We start from the raw sequence: 19,069 nt of genomic DNA, 5'->3' as shown, positions 1-19,069 counted from the left end.
TCCTGACTCATCCGTTATCTTCCTGGTGTTGCACTCGTTCTAAAAAATGCCTGTGTTGATACCTCCAAATTGTATTTCTTCTTGGACTCATCTTAGAGCCCCGAGATTCCCTCACAAAACACAGCAGCCATTCTGGATCCACAGGATAGATACTCCACAGGAGATTAACAATACGAGACTACAAAGTACTGGCTGTAAAAGTTTTGGATTAATGCATTTTGTTTCTTGGCATCTGTCTGAACTCATTCTTTCCTGCCCATGAGCATACAGCAGAAGAATTCCTACAAAACAGAGAAAGGAAGGCGGGTCACCTCTAGATGACTGCATCTCGGAGTTGCTATAGCTTTGCAAGCCTTTGGTCCATCAGGAATCATCTGGACATGCAAAGCTGTTTTGCTATACTGTCCAAAACTGCAGCCAAAAAGCATAAAGACTGTGTGCAGTTACTAGAAAGATCTTTAATGGCAACATAGGAAAGCCAGATATAACCCAACATTACTTTCTGGATAGAGAAAGAAAAAGCCATGTACTTCTCAGGTAGCTTATCAGCAAAGTATAACTAGGTTAATTTGGCCAACCAAATCTCATGGGGATTGCACATTCAAGAATAAAAGAACACAGACTGCATATCCAGTTATAAACTGTGAAAAGCTTTCGTGCCTCTGTTGAGGGACTGTTAATTTGGGAGATCACATCCTTATTTTGTTAGATTAAATGAACCATTATTCCATGAAGCACTGTTTTATGTCCACACAGAAAAATCACACCTGAAAGTAAATGCAGCTGAATCGCTGCCTGGGCACTTCAGGCACTTTGATGTAACGCAGTTCACCACCATTAGGTCAAAGAATAAGACACAATGGCTTCCCTAAAGGGGGAGAAAATCAGTTCTGCTTGTATTTGTTCTGCTGTGTGCTCCTCACCTCTCACTAGAGCTTGATGTTTTCATTTCCTTTCCCCACAGAACATCTCACTGGAAAGCATATCTCTCAGCCTTGAGTACTGTCTTCCTTAACTTCCACCCAGAGCAAGCTCAGAAAGCATGCTCTGATTGCTGAATATCTGAGCAGCTCTTATTTTCCCTTTTCTTTGTCATAAACAACCTTCTAGTACAAGTCTCTTGGACAGTCCTCAAGGGCAATGAATGAGAGCTAGAGGAATTCAACAGACACCAAAAGCTAAATGTCAAATCTTCATAAAAATACAAATGTTTCCTATTTGCTTCTCACTTATGCAGTGGCATCCACTGTGGTGAGAACAGGAGACGTACTTCTCAAATTCTCTAGCTCTGGGGGGTGCGAGGTAAGTATAATGATAGCACAGCCAAGATTGCTAAATTTATTACAGAAGCCTGTGATCCCAATAGTATATTGCTAATAACAGTGCCAAATATCCAAAGGCAGCTGCTCTTTAGAGGTTATCTAGCCCTGTGCACTTCCTCGCAGAATACTGCAGAGCTATCAGCAAAGGCATATTATACCTGTGGGAGAAGCAAGCTGCTCTTCTTAGATATAGATGGGCAACAAACACCCAATAATTCTTTGAAAAATCGACTAGAACCGTGCCAGAGGGCAAAGAGGACATCTGTGCCAAAAGCAACCAGAACCTCTGCAAACAAGATGTGGCTTTGTTGCTGCAGGTCCAATGAGGCAGCCCACGCCAACTGCCCTGGCCCATTAATGCACTGTAACTCTTTTTTTACCCTAAGCACAGAGTATAAACAATGTAGTTTGCATTCGCAGCCTTGGACTTGAAAATTTTAAAAACCATTAAAAGTATTTGGAGCAGAAAAACACTTCCTCCTAGAAATTTGCTACAAATTTTTTGCAAATTCATGCAGTCTGAATTCCAAGGTTCTTACAATCAATCTTTTTTATTTTATCATGCACTCAGGTCAGAGACTTTGGTACTCGGTGTGGAATGTATTTTGTCTTCAACTTTCAACACATAGAAATTATATTTTATTGTTTTAGCAACGTTTCCTTTATTTTTAGTTTTCCAGAAACTGCAGCAAAACCTTATGCTACAGCACATACATCAAAATCTTTTCTGACTGCTGAGAAGCATCCTGCCAGTTCTTCTACATTAGCACTTGTACATCCTCCTAAAATAAACCATCTGCTAAAGGCAAATTCCTTTGTTCCCTGCCTAGGCACACTTGTCAGCCATTTGGATGACAAAGATTAGGAGAGGGCTGGACAGTTTGGAATGATGAGGAATGTTTAAAAATGCAATACTTTATTAGAGTGATAAATGACACGTTCCTGAGAACCTACCAGGACTTTGAGAGAGTAAAAAATAAAATAAAATTGGACAGAGCAGCCCTTGGCAGGGTGACGAAGACATTTCTCAGCTGCTGCTGAAGGTCTGCCCACGTAGGGTCAGGGCCTGTGCTTGGAGGTGCCTGCTACCAACAGAGCCTGAATGATTTGATGGCAGAGTTTAGTTGACAAAGCTCTAAAGTGTACGTAGAGGGCATTCTGACTGAATGTGAGCCTAACCAGTACAACACAAAAGTGGACCTAACCAGTGTCTACAGAATGCAATGAGCAGGCATCTGCATTAGACGTGTATAACACATTTGTATGTTCCTATATGGTTTATACAGACAGATGTATGACAGTAGCAGCAGATAACCTTAATCATGGCTGCTTTTAAGAGATATTCTGCTGCTGCTTAGGAACTTGTGCTACCTTCTCATCTAAATGTAGATCTAAAACGTCCTTCTTAAAAGCTTAAAGAAAGAAATACAGCCTAGTGCTGGGAATCATCCACTGTGAGAGTGTACTGGCAGCAAATGGCTGGAGCACCTCAGTCATGGTTATCTAATACTCTGATTAATATTTCTCCTGTCGTAACCTAAGAAAGAACAGATTTCAAAGACCTTTTAATGAAGCCAAGTGTTGTATTTCAATATCTTGAAAACCACAAACACTGTATTTGGAGGCTGACTGTACCTTCACTATAGGATCTTTAATATTCCCAAGATATCATTGCACCTTAACAGACTGGCCAACGATGTCTACGTTTGGATGTGTATTACATGACAGAAAATTCCAAGCATCCTTTATAAATAAAAGCAACTCAACCAGGTTCATTTTAAAATAAAAAATATACTGTAAGACCACTACAATTAATTGCTCACTAATTCTTATTTCTAAGTGGGAATGATTCCAGTAAGGCCAACTAAGTCAGCAAAAACACACACACAAAACAATCAAAACCAAGGGAAAACAAAACAAAACTACTAAAAAATATTAAAACAGACATGCTACTAGAATTTTCAGCATATACATTCTGGTGAAATCTTTGAAAAGCCATTCATTCTGACATTCCTATTATTTGCTATTTTTAAGCACAAGGCTGAGAGCCTGCAACAGAAATCATTACTGTCTTTGTTTCCTCATATTTATAAACAAGTCTGCCTCTCTTCAAACACAGTAATGGAGAAAGGTCAAACAAATAACCCTATCAATAACAGGAAAATAGACTGAGCAACAGAATGTTAATCTCCACTGTAGAAATAAATCAGTGAAGAATTTTTGGCATGAAAGACAAATGCACTTGGACTTGAAAACAGTACAAATCCACTCACACAAAATTATTTCAGACAGAAATAACTTTTTACTACATAAATATACAACAGTTAACAAAATGCTAAGGTAACCAGTCTGTGAAGATGAAGAAAGTCTGATTTCCAGAAAATTAGATTAGCTCCTTAAAGAAGCTTATACAGAAGTTATTATTTTCCCTGAGTCATCCTATAAAATGACTTTAAGACAAAGCTGATCTTCATTTGGATGCATACAAAATTCAGGGCAGAAACGAAGACACCAATGCGTGCTCTCAGAAGCACCTTAAACCAGAGAAAATGTCCATTTGCTGTCCTCCTTGTGCTACCTTGGAGCCCTGCACCAGCTGAAGGACGAGGCATTGGACCTTCCCCCTGCCTGGGGCCTCAGCAGGCTGGAAAGTAATGGTGTGTATACTGAGATACTGAAATTGAAGGGATATGGGACACCAGCATCCCATACTGCCGCATGTCAGGGGCCTGATATTATATAACTTAAACTACATGATGGCCTGGATATCTTTTGACATTTTCTAAGGAAAGAAAAGACCTGACAAGTCACAATTGTCAAATTATGATGGTACTGAAATAATCAGCGAGATATTGCTTTAACTGATGCCAATTTCAATGCAGCTCAGTCTACTGTATCCCACGGAGACACCCTCAGAAGAAATAATAACCTAAACAATATACTTACTTTAAAATATATTTCTAATTAAATTTAAATGTAAATCCAGTCACCAGTATAATGACTATTATGAAGTTAATATCCTTGGCAGACTTAAACTGGAGCCCTGAATTTATTCAGGGGCATAAAATAATCTGAATCGATTCAGAAGCATACATCAAGGTCAATCACAATTTAAAACCAAGCAAATTAAATTACTCATCCTTACATTTTATGTCCTTACTCAAAAGGCTGCACACATTTCACCTATCATAGTGGTAAAGACTTATTAATTTGCCTCAATGTTTAGAACACTTATTGTATAAAACTTCAGATTTATGTTCAAGAGAGGAGAGAAAAAAACAATGATGAAAACACTCCTTTTTCCTATACAAATTGTAACATTGGATCAAATGCCTGTAGCATTTTCTTTTTTAGATTGCGCAGTATATAAAAGGTTGCACCAATCAAAGGTAGTTTAAAAAATCATCTGTCTTTAAAACTATTAACTGCCTATGATAAAAATCACATGGATTTTTCCTCCTTTCTTTTCTACATCATCACTGAAATACAAAAGAGAAACATAAAGTACATTAATCTCGTTGTCTGTAAAATGTGTTAATTGGCCAAATAAAACAAATTTTCTTTTTGCACATATCATTTAAACTCTCTTATGTAAAACAATCTGCCTAAAACTGTCTCTACTGTATAAAGTCCGTATTGTGTTCATGTATCCATCAACAGATGAAATTATTAATGTAATAAATGAGTCACTTTTGCATGAGATTTATTTTGCACAACAGAGGATTTAATCCTTGCAAACAGCTGCAGAACCACACAGTTCTCTGAACGGGAACAAATTAAGGGCATCCACAAGACTCCAGCTGTGCTAACGAATTCCTCCTTCCACATCTACAGACAAGGCTAAAATACCTGCAGGACTTTTTAAAGAATGCCAGTGTTCTTACATCTCCATCCTAAGAAATAACTCATGTACATACAGTCTCTGCTATTCTTCATCTATCATGATGATGATATATACTTTTACAGGTAGATGTTCAAATTGGAATATCCAGCGATAAAATCAAGACAAATGGAAGTATAAAAATATAACCATTTTATTTCAAATTAAATTATAGAATACCATTTACCATCTCAGAAGTGATTTACATGATGACTCCAAAGGAAGAGGAATTTGAGTTAGATGAAATAAAACAGAAATTGCAACAAACCCATGATTTCGGCACAGATCAGATTGCTTTACCCAGCAGTATTCTCACCCTACGAACTAACAGAGTGATGCAGTACGGAGTCCTGTTCTAATCACTGGATTTTCGCACTGGGGGAATGGGGCTAATCACAACGACAGTTTCTCAGTAAGGACATTTCCAACAGTGAACAAATTCTTCAGCCTGCCATATGCTTGAAAAAGCTACCAAGCAGTCTGGGGAAGTGAAATAAGGATGTCATCAAGAACATCCATGCAAGTTAATGTCTAAAGCCCCTGAACAGCCTTAAAACATCATCACAAAACAGAAGGAAGTGAAAGTCCTCATACAGCGGCAGAGCACCGTGCCTACACAGAGGCACACGGTGCACACACGGTGCTGGGCACACAGCTCTTCTGAGCATGGGTGAGGTTGGCCCTGCTGACAATGGTGGGCATGAGGGAAATACACAGCTCCTCTGCAGGAAGGCCCACGAGGTACCATGTTCCCCGGGTGGCATAACAGCAAGTAAATCTAATGCGATGGGTGAACACGTGCATTCCCTACCTAAAAAAATGCACTCGTGCGGCTACTTCTTGCTTTCTGATGATCTCCTCCTTTGTTGCCTCTTCAATTTCCTCCTGCATTCCACACTGTTTTATTCAGCCTGTCCTTTGTGCTTAGTTGCCTCTCTCTTCTCTCCTTTTGGGTTATATCTCCCACCCCACTGTGTTACTTTTGTGTTTTCTTGCTGACATCCACTGACCTCTGAAGTGTCAGCACAAAGAACTGGAGCCAATCCCACTTTATTGCCAATACCTGATGAGACAAAGCAGTGCATCTGAAGAAGGAAAGATGAGAAAAGAATGGTAAAATGGCAGCAGGACTAAGCCTTTCCACTGTATTTCACAGAATTCTTCCTTGGGATTCTGCCGCAGTGCAAGTGGAAGCACACCAAAGCTGGATCTGCCTGCCTACAACACCTTGCTGTGTGCATGCTTACTGAGAGCATCAGCTGTCTCCAGAAAATATGCAGAGCTGGGCTTGTTCATATTGAAATTATCTGCAGTGCTCTGATTTCTGAGACCTCCTTCTACAAGGGCTGATCTTAGTATGAAAAATTTATAGATGTATTCCTTCAAACATACTGAGTTCCTAAGATGATTATTTTGGTAATTTCTTGAGTCTGATCAAAATGTTACAACATTGAAAATGAGAAAGTGCATCTCAGACATTCCATATCCATTAGGCCTCTACACTTGCCCCCAGCAATCCTCCTTGGTCATCGTTCCCACAGAACATCCCCGCTGTCTCACAAGTAAGGAAGGAAGGAACAGTTTCTTGGTGCCCACACACCAAGGGGGCAGTCAGCATGTGTAACACCATGAGTCACACACAAAACCTGTAAGGCCAGCAGCCATCAGTTTCCTTCAGGCACCTCAGGCAGCTCACAGCCCCATGGTGGTCCCAGCACGCTCCCACAAGGAGGCCTAGAAGAAGTCAAAGAGGCAGAGCCCAGTCACACATCACCAACTGGTGTTACGAGTCCAGAGGTCCCTGACAGGGAATATCGAGTGTGTCAGCACAGCGCCAAGCACAGCAACATCCCTGCTGACAAATTGGACTCAGAAGTGCTACTTCTGCAGAGGGTGGCTTACACAAGCCCAGAGCTTGTTTCAGCACAGTAAGCATTTAAAAATGGATGTAATGACCATGAGTATAACCAGCTCATTCTACAAGGTAAGATGTATTTCACATCTCTCTGAGAACTTATAATACTTTCCTTTCTCTAGTTCACAGCTTTCTGCAGCGTGTAAAAGGAGTTACACAATGTTTCTGATAACCGTTTGCCAGTATTACAAAAATACACATTTTTGTTATATTGTAATAAAGCTGAGTGTTTCAGAGACTAAAAACTGGGAAAGCACTGCATGGTGCTAAGGAGAACTGAATAACAATAAAACATTTTTTTTTAGTGGGAACCAGGCCCTAATTGGACCAGCTGGCAGCAATACTACATGGAGAGGATAAAGAAAAGAAAAAGGATGAAAGACATACTAAAGGAGCTGCTGTCCTGTCACTCTGTGGCTTATCACTGTCTCTCTGCTTTATCTTCCTGCTCACCATCTTAGCAAAATGGTAATGGGAGCCATGACTTACAAACCCCAGAATCACCCACTTCAGACAGCAGAGGTACCAACAGAAATAAATCCCAGATCTTTTGTCAGCAATCTTGCAGACTCCCATCACTTGGAATAAGGAAGAATTTATAGCCCCTAACAGGACACTAAGGATGCCAAAACACCAGGCAGCTGCTAGACAGTAAAAGGGGTATGCAATGCAGCAGCCAGGAGCCCTGACAGCCTCCCACATACACCTGAGCTCACAGTAAGTTCCTTACAGGCTGGCCTGCCATTACAGCAAGTTATACAGGCAAAGACACCTCCAGCATTTTTAGATACGTCACCCACAGTAATAGCCACAGGAACAACAAATTGTAAACATCATAGGCTTCACGTGGTGAACTAGGAGCAGGGTAGCATCTCCTGTCCCAGGCAGCCCTCAGGAGAAGGCTGTGGGATTCCCTCCCAGTCACAATTTGGTCTCAGCTGGAACTTTACACATGCAGTAGGCTCTTTTCTGGTTATCCTTTCAAAGAATAACTACGTTTTTAAACGAGCCTCCCAGCTTAACACTGTTCCCACAGCTTGTGCTCCACCATAGCTGAAGTCACAGTAAGTGGTACAGCGTTTTCATGTACTGCATTTTTGTATGCACATGACAGCATGGAAATCCAGACCTTTCCCACTGGGGACACATCTCTTCACACTTGGAGAAAATGAAACATACAGCTTATTTTTTCTTTTTTTAGGTCCCCACACTGTCAAGATTTGTACTCAAAATGAATTTGCTTAGAGGTAAGGAACAAAAGCTTTACAAAAAAACACAATTTGGGATTCAGATAGACGTGGAATTCTCTAACAGTCAGAATTATTAATAGATTTAAATTGCATTATATGATGAAGAAAGCCAGCACTTCACTGGCTCCTCCAGTTATTTTGAGCTTGTCAGCATAGAAATCATCCTTTTAATATGAAACATTTCATCTTTGTTCTGCGTGAAAACAATTCTACCCCACCAAAGAGCTCCAAAGAGAATGTTTTAAAAATCTCTTTCCTTTGCTGTGTAAAATAATTCCTCACTTCTGCTTAATGTTTTATTTTCAGTTTTATTCCTTCTGCCAGTTCATGAGCCTTCCTACCAGACAAAGATGCATAACACGAATAACATTCAGTTCTGGGAGTACATTGGAAAGATTTATTCATATTAATTCCCTCTATTATTTCTTTAGATTTATTTTTAATCACAATTTTATAACAATAAAAGTACTATTAAACAATATTAAGACATATTTCAGTGTGATTATAACTTAATTTTGTAACAGCATCAAGAAAATCCATATGTACAACTCTGTTTCTATGCTTAGCTATTTTAGACCAGTATCACCTATTAACATGTAACCTCAGAATAAACAGTGGTCCCCCTTTCATGATCCTCATTTTCAATGCCTTGCTATTAATAGTTGAGTTTCATGTGGATAGATGTACATACTCTGTATATTGGTATATTTCATACACAGTCATGGGCCATTATTACATCTCAGATCTCCTTGCAAAAGTTTTATGGCACACAAGATATTCCTTTTACTGTTGGCTATGATCGCTTTTTTCTTAGAAAGCCTCAAGAGTAGAAATTTAGATAAAACTCCTTAATAGGACCACACAGATGAAGACCCATATAGCACAAGCTAAAACTAATGTTTTAGCAATCTCATCCCCAAAGAGAATTTTTACCCTTCAGTAAGGTAACCATTACATCAACATCACTTCTGTGACTGCGGTCTGCACAGACTCCAAAACTAGCTCTAAATCAGCTATGAGACTTGACTTTGCAGCAATCTGCATCCTAGAAGCAGCTGGACACCACAGAAAATGTTAAATCACAAATTCTTGATATCAGTTTCATCATTTCCTTACACAGCAAACAGGCTCTTTGTTCCAAAGACAGCTTGACAAGACATCGTAATTAGAAGTAAAACAGTCCTGAGAAAAAATATCATTGATGCTATTGACATCATCTTTAACAAAACAAACCAAAAAGGCTGCACATACTGAGTTTGATCTGTTGTTTAGTTATTCACAAAACCACATCTGACCATTATAATTATGTTATTTGTATTACCGTGTAGCACCAGACAATGCAATTACTATTGAACTGTACATCATCATAAAGACAACACATACTTCCTGATTATGTCTTTCCTTCTCACATTTAATAGTGGGTTTATAATTCAACATATTCTTATCCACTACATTAGTATTTGATAGCTATAACATATAAGTTTGTTAGATCAGATTTCCACCAGCCATTGCAGAGGTGCAGCATATAGTGCTTTTGCAGTAAAGGACTTCTGAAAACACAGCACAGCTTTTTAGAAGTAACTCTAATCTTTTCTGACCAGTATAAATGGTGGGAAATCTATCCCTACCTAATAAAAAAGCTTTTGAAAATTGCCTAAATATATATATATATATTTAATGTGGATACAACTTCCACATTCTAAGTATGAAAATAGATTTTGAAAACACAATTCATTTTTCACATTTACTCAACTTCCAGTTCATTCCTGCATCTTGTTATGCATGAGGCAATATCAAAACCTGAAATCAAGCTACAAGACTAATGTCTACTCAAGAACAAAAATGAGAGTATGTATCAGTAATTACATAAGCAATATAATTTTCATTACATTTGCCAGCACGGAACCCTAACTCTTAACATTAAATACAACTCCTTTTTCAATTCTAACAATGACATAAACCAAATGCAAGAGGAATGACACCTTTATCAGCAAAATTCTTGTAATTTCAGATAGAATAAATGTAAAAGACAAAGTACTTACAGTGAATTCACAGAAATCAATGCTATCGAGGCTCTTGCTTCTGTGTATTCTCCCTTTTATTCTTCTTAAAGAAGGCTTTCCCTGACTTACACTACAGGTAGCACCATTGGGATTTTCGGAAGATGGAGTTACCCTGTCAAATAAAAAAGAGATCCATATCAGAAGAAGAATATATCGCTTTATTTTATATCACATTTCTAATATACAAGTAAAAAAATGTGCAAGGGTGATATGACAGGGGTCTCAATCCAACCTTTAGTTTTCAAACAGGCAGCATCAAAATAAGATAACAAAAGGTGAGGAAACACAGCTCCCACGAAATCCACCACTGCTTGCAGATTGAGTCATCTGTACATTTTCTGTACTGATGTAAGAAGCATCAAAAAAGTACAGAGAAACATATTTTACTTTTGAAAAACTAGAAGGGATATTTTTCACTATTAATTCAATTTAAAAACTGTGTTCTGTGATACAAGTTGTTGTCTGTTGGTTAAATCAAAGGGACACTGGCAGAATTTGGCTTTTGACCTTTTCCAGTTTAAGCACTAACAGCACTTCAGATGTTTTAGCGAAGAATAATGATGAGCAATAACTAAATGAAAAGGACCTTTTACAGCTCAGGTAATTACAGCCTTTTACAGTAGAGGTAATTAAAACTATAGTTTTTAAGGTTTTTCATCACATTGGTCATCTAAATATAGTTCTAAGAGGAGCTTGCAATTGAAGTATTTTGAGTAAGCTCCCCAGATGCCAAATAGATTGTTGCAAGTTGTTAATGAGTAAATGTAAATGGGGTTAACAATTAACTAAATATAATAAGTCTCGAAAGGTCAATATTTTAAATGCAAAATAGTCTCTAGTCAGTGTGACACCACATTAGGAAAGCGAGTACTGTGTTCCAGCAAATACGTGCACCCAAAAAACGAAGTCTTATTTTGCAGATTTACATTTCTTCTTTTTCTCAACTGCAGGCGTAAGAGGCCACCAAAACATGTGTGCACACATCTATCCATACACATCTTTTTTGCATTGCCCAAGGCTGTGGACAACAACAGTTCAGTGATTTTCTCTGTAACCATTAAGATTCCTATATATCTTAGGATTTCTTTTTTTAAACTTGGAATTAATGGCTTCAGTACGTACATAAGTGCTTTGACAAATAAAGAGGAAAGGTGTGTGCCTTTACAGGTACACGCCATCACAAAGAGACACTGCATAGAGTGGGCCATGCTAATGATCGACACACAAAATTTCAAGTACAAAATATCCAGGCTGAATATACTTGTGTAGGTAGGGGAACCCTGGGATCTACACTGTTTCACGGCTGGAATAAAATGTCCCCATGCACATTTGTAAGAGGCTGGAGAAACAAAAGTCACAGCAATAAAATTTGTAAATTAAACAAAAAAAAAAAGAGAGAGAGAGAGAGAGATTCTAAAATTTCTCATTCAATTTACAAAGACCTTCATTTTTTGTTGAATTGCTGTGATTTCCAAATTAATATATTCCCCCTTGGATTAATTTACCCCTGAACTTTCAACTGCAAGAAAAGAAAACATTCAGAATTGTTACATAACTAATATTCAGAAACGCATAAACTTCCAGCTTAGACAACACCAGATTTTTTTGGTGAAGTTATTTATGGGGTAAGCTCAGAGAAAGATGCCGCGCTGCTACTGTAATGGAATTGTACACAGAAACCAAATCAACGCCACAGATTTCCTGCTGAAATGTCTTAAAGAATCAGCAAAACAAAGTCCCAAGGAAAGACAGCCGCTCTGTCACAATGCCTGTTCACAGACAAAAAGTGACATTTACGCTGATCATACATCTTCCTTGTATGAATGTCTCATGGACACGTTACAGGACTCTGCAAACACTTCTGATAAAGTGAATCCAAAAGTATTTAATGCAACCGCACACTGACCATGGAGCCCACAAGGAGATCCACTGCTTTCACCACAGGTAAGTCTGGATTTATTCTCACCCCAGAAAATCTATGAGGGTTGCCTATTTCAATAATTGTCACCTGGGTCATTAAGTCCTCATGTTTACCTCCAGCCAATTAAATGCTTAATAACTTCATAATATTTTCTTCCTCACATTTAATAGAAATATTTTTGAACAACTGTAAGCTGCACCAGGTTTTTCTGAATTTTCCTTTCTATTTCAAACCACTTAGTCCGGGGCCTTTAGATGTATAGTTATTTAAATTCAAAGTCTTTTAATGTTTTCTCATACTAAGAAGCCTTAAAATATATGTAATAAAATAAAGTGAAAGAAAGCCTATAAAAATAACAGACTAATCAAAGTCACACAGCTTTTGAAGAAGTAAAACTAGTGATGCATTTTGAAGTCTTTACCACTTGTGTGATCCATTCTTCTAAGGTGCTTGGGAAAAAGAAAAAAAAAAAAACAGAAGAGAGGAGCAGAGCTTGCTGCCCCTGGAATCCACCCATCATTCCATTCTGATGGAGAACAACTGACAGTGATCATTTCCCAGCTTCTACAGTTCCAAATCCTGCTTTAAAATTCACACTTAACTTTCAAAGAATAATTTAGTGGGAAGGAATATCACGATTCAAAGACACGGTTTTTCTTAAATAACATTATTTACTTGTGTGTTTTTACAAGTAAATAAATATTTAACCAACTAAAGAAAAATCAAATCAGTATCATCAGTGGAAATCTTGAAGCTCAGTGTTGCAAGATATCCACAGGTTCCTGTGAAACTTTGGGGCAAGAGTGAAGAAATGAAATGCCAGCTCCTGTGGTGCCTCTGCTACTCCTCTAGCTTTAGCAAAGGGATGCTAACAAACCTGAGACAGAACTGGATCTATGTCACCCACCCTCTTGGAACGCAGGGCACAGCAATGAAACCCTCAAGAATTCCAGTGACATTGGTGCAGTACAGCAATGGCAACTGATTCAGGCACTAGGGAAATTCCATGAGGAAAAAGATGCCAAAATGAAGACCACGAGGTTGCAAGATAAATGGGAATACTGGTTTCAGTGAACCCAAATTCACAAGGCAAGCCCCAAAGTGTTTGAATTGAAAGTATATTTTGCATAGAACCAAAAGCCAGATTTTTAAATTCTTCTTATTTTTCTGTCTTGCTTTCTGCCCTCATCATTTCCATTGCAACTTGAGAAATAGAGTTGTTTGTTTATTTTTTAAATGAAGGCTGAAACTATTATGTGATACTACAGTCCTGGCATCTGAACCACAAGTTAAAAAAATAAATTATTAATGGAAGTTGCTACATTATATTACATCTTCATATTTTATTTGTGTTGTTTAATTAATAGAAAACTACTAATTGAGTTGCTAAATCTCTGGCTGTAGTACAGGGGTATAGAGGAATTATCACCAGTTAAGAAAGGAAGATTTCTCCATTTAGGATGTCTGCAACTGATCAACTACTTCATGCAAGCACTCTCAATTCAAAGCTTAAGAATGAGATGTTTAGAGAAGCCTAGATGTTTAAAAATTTGACTCCAGATCCTTAAAAGGAGTGAATGATTCTAGATGCCTTATTGCAAATGCACTTGTTTTGTCTATCAAAGAACATCCTCAGTATTCTGTGGAAGCATAACAGCTTTCTAACGTGGCTCATCTGGGGTTTCCCAAATCAAGGCACTCCAATTCTGGAAATTTTACTTGGTAAAATGGAAGGGCTTTGTAAATCCCACCTTGAGCCAGAGATTCCTGTTCATTCCCCACAATTCTTACAACAGTTACATTGACCTTGCTGGTTCCTGATCAGATATCAGATTACATAACTGTGACTGAATTATTTCTCAGGTTGGAGAAATAAGCAAAAACATCAAGACACTTCTAGTATCTGTGCTCCATTGATGAGCACATCATCCTAACAAAATACTAGTCAACATTTACCTCAAAGTGCACAGTCACATCAAGGACTAATGCCTCTATGCACGCTCAAATATAATTAGATGCAATCTATGTAACATACCTCAGCTTTTATTATTAAAAACTACACTTATATTTTGCTTGCAGAAAACTACTACTCATAACAAGCTTCAATATTGCCTAACATTTGTTTTAAGTTCTATTTTGGCTGAAGGAGCTAAATTGATGTCACACTAATTTTCTAGGGAGAACAGTCAGACTCAAGAGATTTAAAGCCCATTATTTATTGATTTAGAGTTCTGAACAATTTTATAGAGCTGTATCCAAACAATTGAATAGTTTGTGGACTGAAACAATTACTGTATTTGTTTTCTGAATATAACAGATAGAGAACAAATCTTTGACAACGATATATCCTCAACAGGACTTAGTGACATCATTAATCACTGTGATTCTCATATCCTGCAAGTTGTCCACCCATCTTATTAAAAAGCACTGAGGTATCTGTAGCAAATGGTTACTGCAGGTGGTCATGCGAGTCTGAAACTTCTATCTCTAGTAGTTACACGGGTCTCTATTGAGAAATGTGTGAACTGTCTGTAATTGTGTCCGATGAGAAGATAGGCTACCCCACTATGACAGAGATGTCAGCTGGGTGCAGCTGAACGTGGCCAGTATGCCTTCTGGCTCCAACAAACAGTGGAATAGCTGAAACTCACTCCCGATTGCCTGGAAGACCTAACATTTATAGTCATTCAATGCTAGGTTTTGTTTTAAAAAAAAAATATATATACACACACACATAAAAGCCTAATATGAAACAATTACTGGCAACCCTGAACAGTTCCCTACTGTGAAAAACATTTGTGTATCTCTGCAATATCTTCACTACAAAGCGCAGCTTCTCACCTTCATCAGAAAAAATATATATATGTCAACTAATTTGCAACACCAATAAATCTTTACAGTGGACTAGGCTGAGACTTCTATTCCCATTTCAAACAAGTATTAACAGAACCAATAATAAAAAATGGATAACATCCATTCTGGTGATCTGTGTTTTTCCACATACATCTGCAGCCACACCCAAGAGGCTGAATCGTTGATGCCTTATTTCTTTTATACTGAAATGACATTTCCATTATTTGCTTTTTTCAGCTCTGTCTCTACATGGAACATAAACTAACAGTGACACTTTTCTCCCTAGGGATGGTCCTAATGATAAAACAGGCATCCTTCGCTATGAGCCTGAACTTTCACATCTGACCCCAGCCTGAACACAAACACTCAACCAGGCGTTTAAATCAATGCTTAATGCCGACTGTTCCACACTGAGTGCAGGCAAGTTTACTTATATGCCTAAAAATAAATTTGCCCATGCACATCTTACAAACAGCATCTATTGTTACCATCCAGACTGCTACCTCACACACTCACTTAACAACGGCACCGATTAGACCCCGTCAAAATGCAAATTCTGTAGTACACTGCTTCTGCAGGCTTTGCTGTAACCTATGGATTACTTCAGACGACTACCTAACACTCTAAAAAGACATACAGACATCACCATGGATAGCCTCAGTCATTTCCATAATATCCTTGGTAACAAAAAACACATCAGTAACAGCATTTTGCCTTTTCGTGACTTCACACTTGTTTGCACCACGGGGAGCCAGAGGGAGCAGACCCAAGCAGAGGAAGACTTTGAAGGTAGAGGTAAATGCTTGAAGACACATGAGAATATCAGTGAAGATTATTAGAGCTGCTAGAAAATATCCTGGGTTTTTGTTTGTGGGGTTTTTTTTTCTTCTTTTTGGCTTGGTCCTTCTCCCTTTGGGAGAGAAATACTGTCAGCGCAGTAAGAAATTACTGAGTATTTGTATAGTTCTCCTTAAATACATTATCTTTCGTTTCCTATTCTAAAAGCATTCCGGTTGTAGATACTGGTATTTCAGTAAATACTGATGTCAGTTTAGTGTTTGAAGGTTCTCTCGGGTCAGCAGTTTTTCTTGAGTATTTTAGCAAATGTGCTAATCCATGCCACCCTCACCCTTAAAAATAATAACAGAAACTATTAACAGATGTTGGCCAATAAAGTTCTGGGTTCTCTTACCATGGTGAAAGAAACTGCTGCAGTTTCCAAGGTGCAAAACAGCACATCCCCTATTGTTAAATCTGCTCCCCTAATAACTGCTCTAATGAAATCTCAGTGCCAGAAATGATGGATTTCCAATTTGAAAACCTCTGTGAAATAACCGACTTCACAATAGAAATTAGAAATTCAGAAGAAAATAATAATTATTTAGTTCCTGTAATCATTTCAACCATAACACACCAGATAAAACCCTACTCTTGGAGAAATAGAGGTAGTACTCCAAAGAAGTATTACTACACAGCCTCAGAAAAGAGCATCTGTCCAGGAAGAAGCTCATCACAGCCTGCAAGATTCTCATGTTGCCTCAGCCCAGAGCTGGAATGAGGCTGCCGCTCTGAATGAAGACAGCTTATTGACTTGTTAGACTCTGCTAACTGGCAGCATTATGACAGCACTTTTTTGCATCCAGATACAGCAAGACCGTTAAGAACACCCTACTCATCTCATTTGGTTCCTATGTATTAAATTACAGTGCCTCACAAACACGGGTCTGAATCAGCAGCTCTAGACTCCAGCAACTTCCTTCATCACTAGAATCAACACCCAACTGCCTCCAACAAACCTCACCCCAAAATGACCAAGTTCCACATTAAATGCAGTCAAATTTCCATCTACACCACTTCCCACAGCAAGCTGCAGCATCTGTTTTGGACTGCTCTCTGGTTTATACTCAGGCAGTCTACACCAGTTTATTGTGAACTCATCATGAGACGTGGGTATCCACCTTCTTTGTTTTCATTCCTGACTCTGCTTTTCTACAACAGGAACAGAACTTGGATTCCAGGGAGGAAAGTAGTAGGAAATTGGAGTGACAGATGCTCCATAAAGAAATAAAGCATCGCTGTTACCTTTTTCATTTTCATTCAGTAGGATTCAGGTGGATTATCTCAACCTACAAAAAGATGAGTATTTTAACCCTTTTTTATTAAATTACGCCTTTTGCTTCCACTTTCACTAAGTACCAACATATCAAAGAATTCACGAATCTGACTGCTTAAACAAAATGCTTTCTGTTGTTGTGGTTTTCTTTTCGCTAAACTAAAACGAAAGAAAATCAGCATCCATTGATTATAAAATTGGTCAGTTACACATTTTGTTTATGCTTTTTGGAGATTCTCAGTGATTCAGTTCTAGAACACACCTTTGCTTTCTGTGTTGGAAATACACTCTAATATCGCATTGATTTTAGTAATAACAGTATCTATTCTTGTCTCTTATATTCACTTTTTCTTAGTGGATTATTTGATACAGACTAAGCTCAAAAAAACCACCCCAAACTAAACAATAAAGTAACCTTAAGCATTTCTGTAAATGCAACGGAGAATAGTATTTCTTACATGAGCATAAATTCTATCCAAAGATAATGCCTAATGCTATTAAAGTTCTCGAAGAAAAAGTGACTGCATAATATCATGTCACCTACTAACAACAACATCCTAGAGATACGCTGCCAAACCTGAAATAATTCATAGATATCCCTAAAAATAAAATAGAAGTGATCTTATTTCTCCCTAACACTCTTAGCTAACTAAATCTCCATGAAGCCTACCATTGCAGCAATACTGAGACAAGTCACAAACGTTACAAAATGCACAGCTCTTAGCACACATCAGTGGGGATCCACTCTGTTGTTTTGAAATCCCTCAAAAAGCACAGCACTTTGCCAGAAAACCAGGCAATATAGAGCTGATCTAACTCCAGCTGCAGACATCACATCAAGGAGAGAGTGAAGAGGGAGCTTTCAGACTTTTAAAGTAAGTAAATGCAAATAGCCTCATTTTAACATGTCTAAAAACGTTTCCAAGAAGACATAGGAAATAAGAAATAGAACAAGTGCTAGTGTTGTATGACGCATAATTAGACTGTCAAAAGAAGTAATATATTGATGGATGTGCTTCTGTGCACAGACAAGAAAAGCACTGGAGGAGAACGGAGCAGGTACAGTGGTAGCACTTTATGTAACTTACATAATCAAAATCAAACCACTGAATATACTATAAAACCTTTAGATTTGAGTAAATGTCATAAAATTATCTGCATGACAACGTATGTGTAAGACTACATTTGATCTTGTGCATTACAGTTAATAGAAATGGATCTGCAATCTGTTTTATAGTAAGATTTGGAACTAATGACAGAGCTTAGCTATACATTGCTCCTGCAAGGGACGCATTTCCTTGATACCGTGTATGCTAACTGGCAATACTGGACGGGGGGAGGTGGTTTAAGGGAAAAGCACATTGTAGAATAATTCAGGTAATCATGTATTTGTTGGGGCTGCCGACATGCAAACACCTCTGTCCCTGCAGAGGGTGCCCCTCTAAGCAGCATGACCTACCATGCCTTCTATGGCACTTCCCTTCACCGTGAGCGAACAAGTACAGTGAAAGAAAGGAACACCGGCACCACTTTGTCTTTCTGAGGAGAGAAATTCTCGGTGTGTGTTTGTTCTCAGCGGTTCCCCCACGAAAAGCCCGAGCTCGTGGACCTGGCAGCTTGTCCTGACGGCACATCCCGCTGCCTCCATGCAGCCAGCAGCGGCCTGCTCCCGCCAGCGAGTGCTGAATAGCACAGTGCCATATGCTTGTCGCTGCCCTACTCACCCACATTACACAATTACACTTTAATACA

The 19,069-nt window shown here is 38.5% G+C and overlaps 1 protein-coding gene across 15 annotated transcripts in view; it reads right to left on the bottom strand.

Annotated features, from left to right (window-relative positions):
- Positions 1–19,069, bottom strand: part of TJP1 (tight junction protein 1) — a 184,100-nt gene that overhangs the window by 134,178 nt on the left and 30,853 nt on the right. For all 15 annotated transcript variants that reach the window (XM_085515677.1, XM_085515678.1, XM_085515680.1 and 12 more), the window contains one exon: positions 10,410–10,542. In XM_085515677.1, the coding sequence (XP_085371803.1) occupies positions 10,410–10,542 (133 nt within the window). The remainder of the gene's footprint in view (positions 1–10,409; positions 10,543–19,069) is intronic.

The sequence above is a fragment of the Coturnix japonica genome, chromosome 14 (assembly GCF_054131305.1).
Source record: "Coturnix japonica strain WE chromosome 14, WE-NBRP24, whole genome shotgun sequence".
In the NCBI taxonomy this organism is placed as follows: domain Eukaryota; kingdom Metazoa; phylum Chordata; class Aves; order Galliformes; family Phasianidae; genus Coturnix; species Coturnix japonica.
The sequence above is the reverse complement of the archived record's forward strand: the minus strand, read 5'-3'. Positions and strand labels throughout refer to the sequence as shown.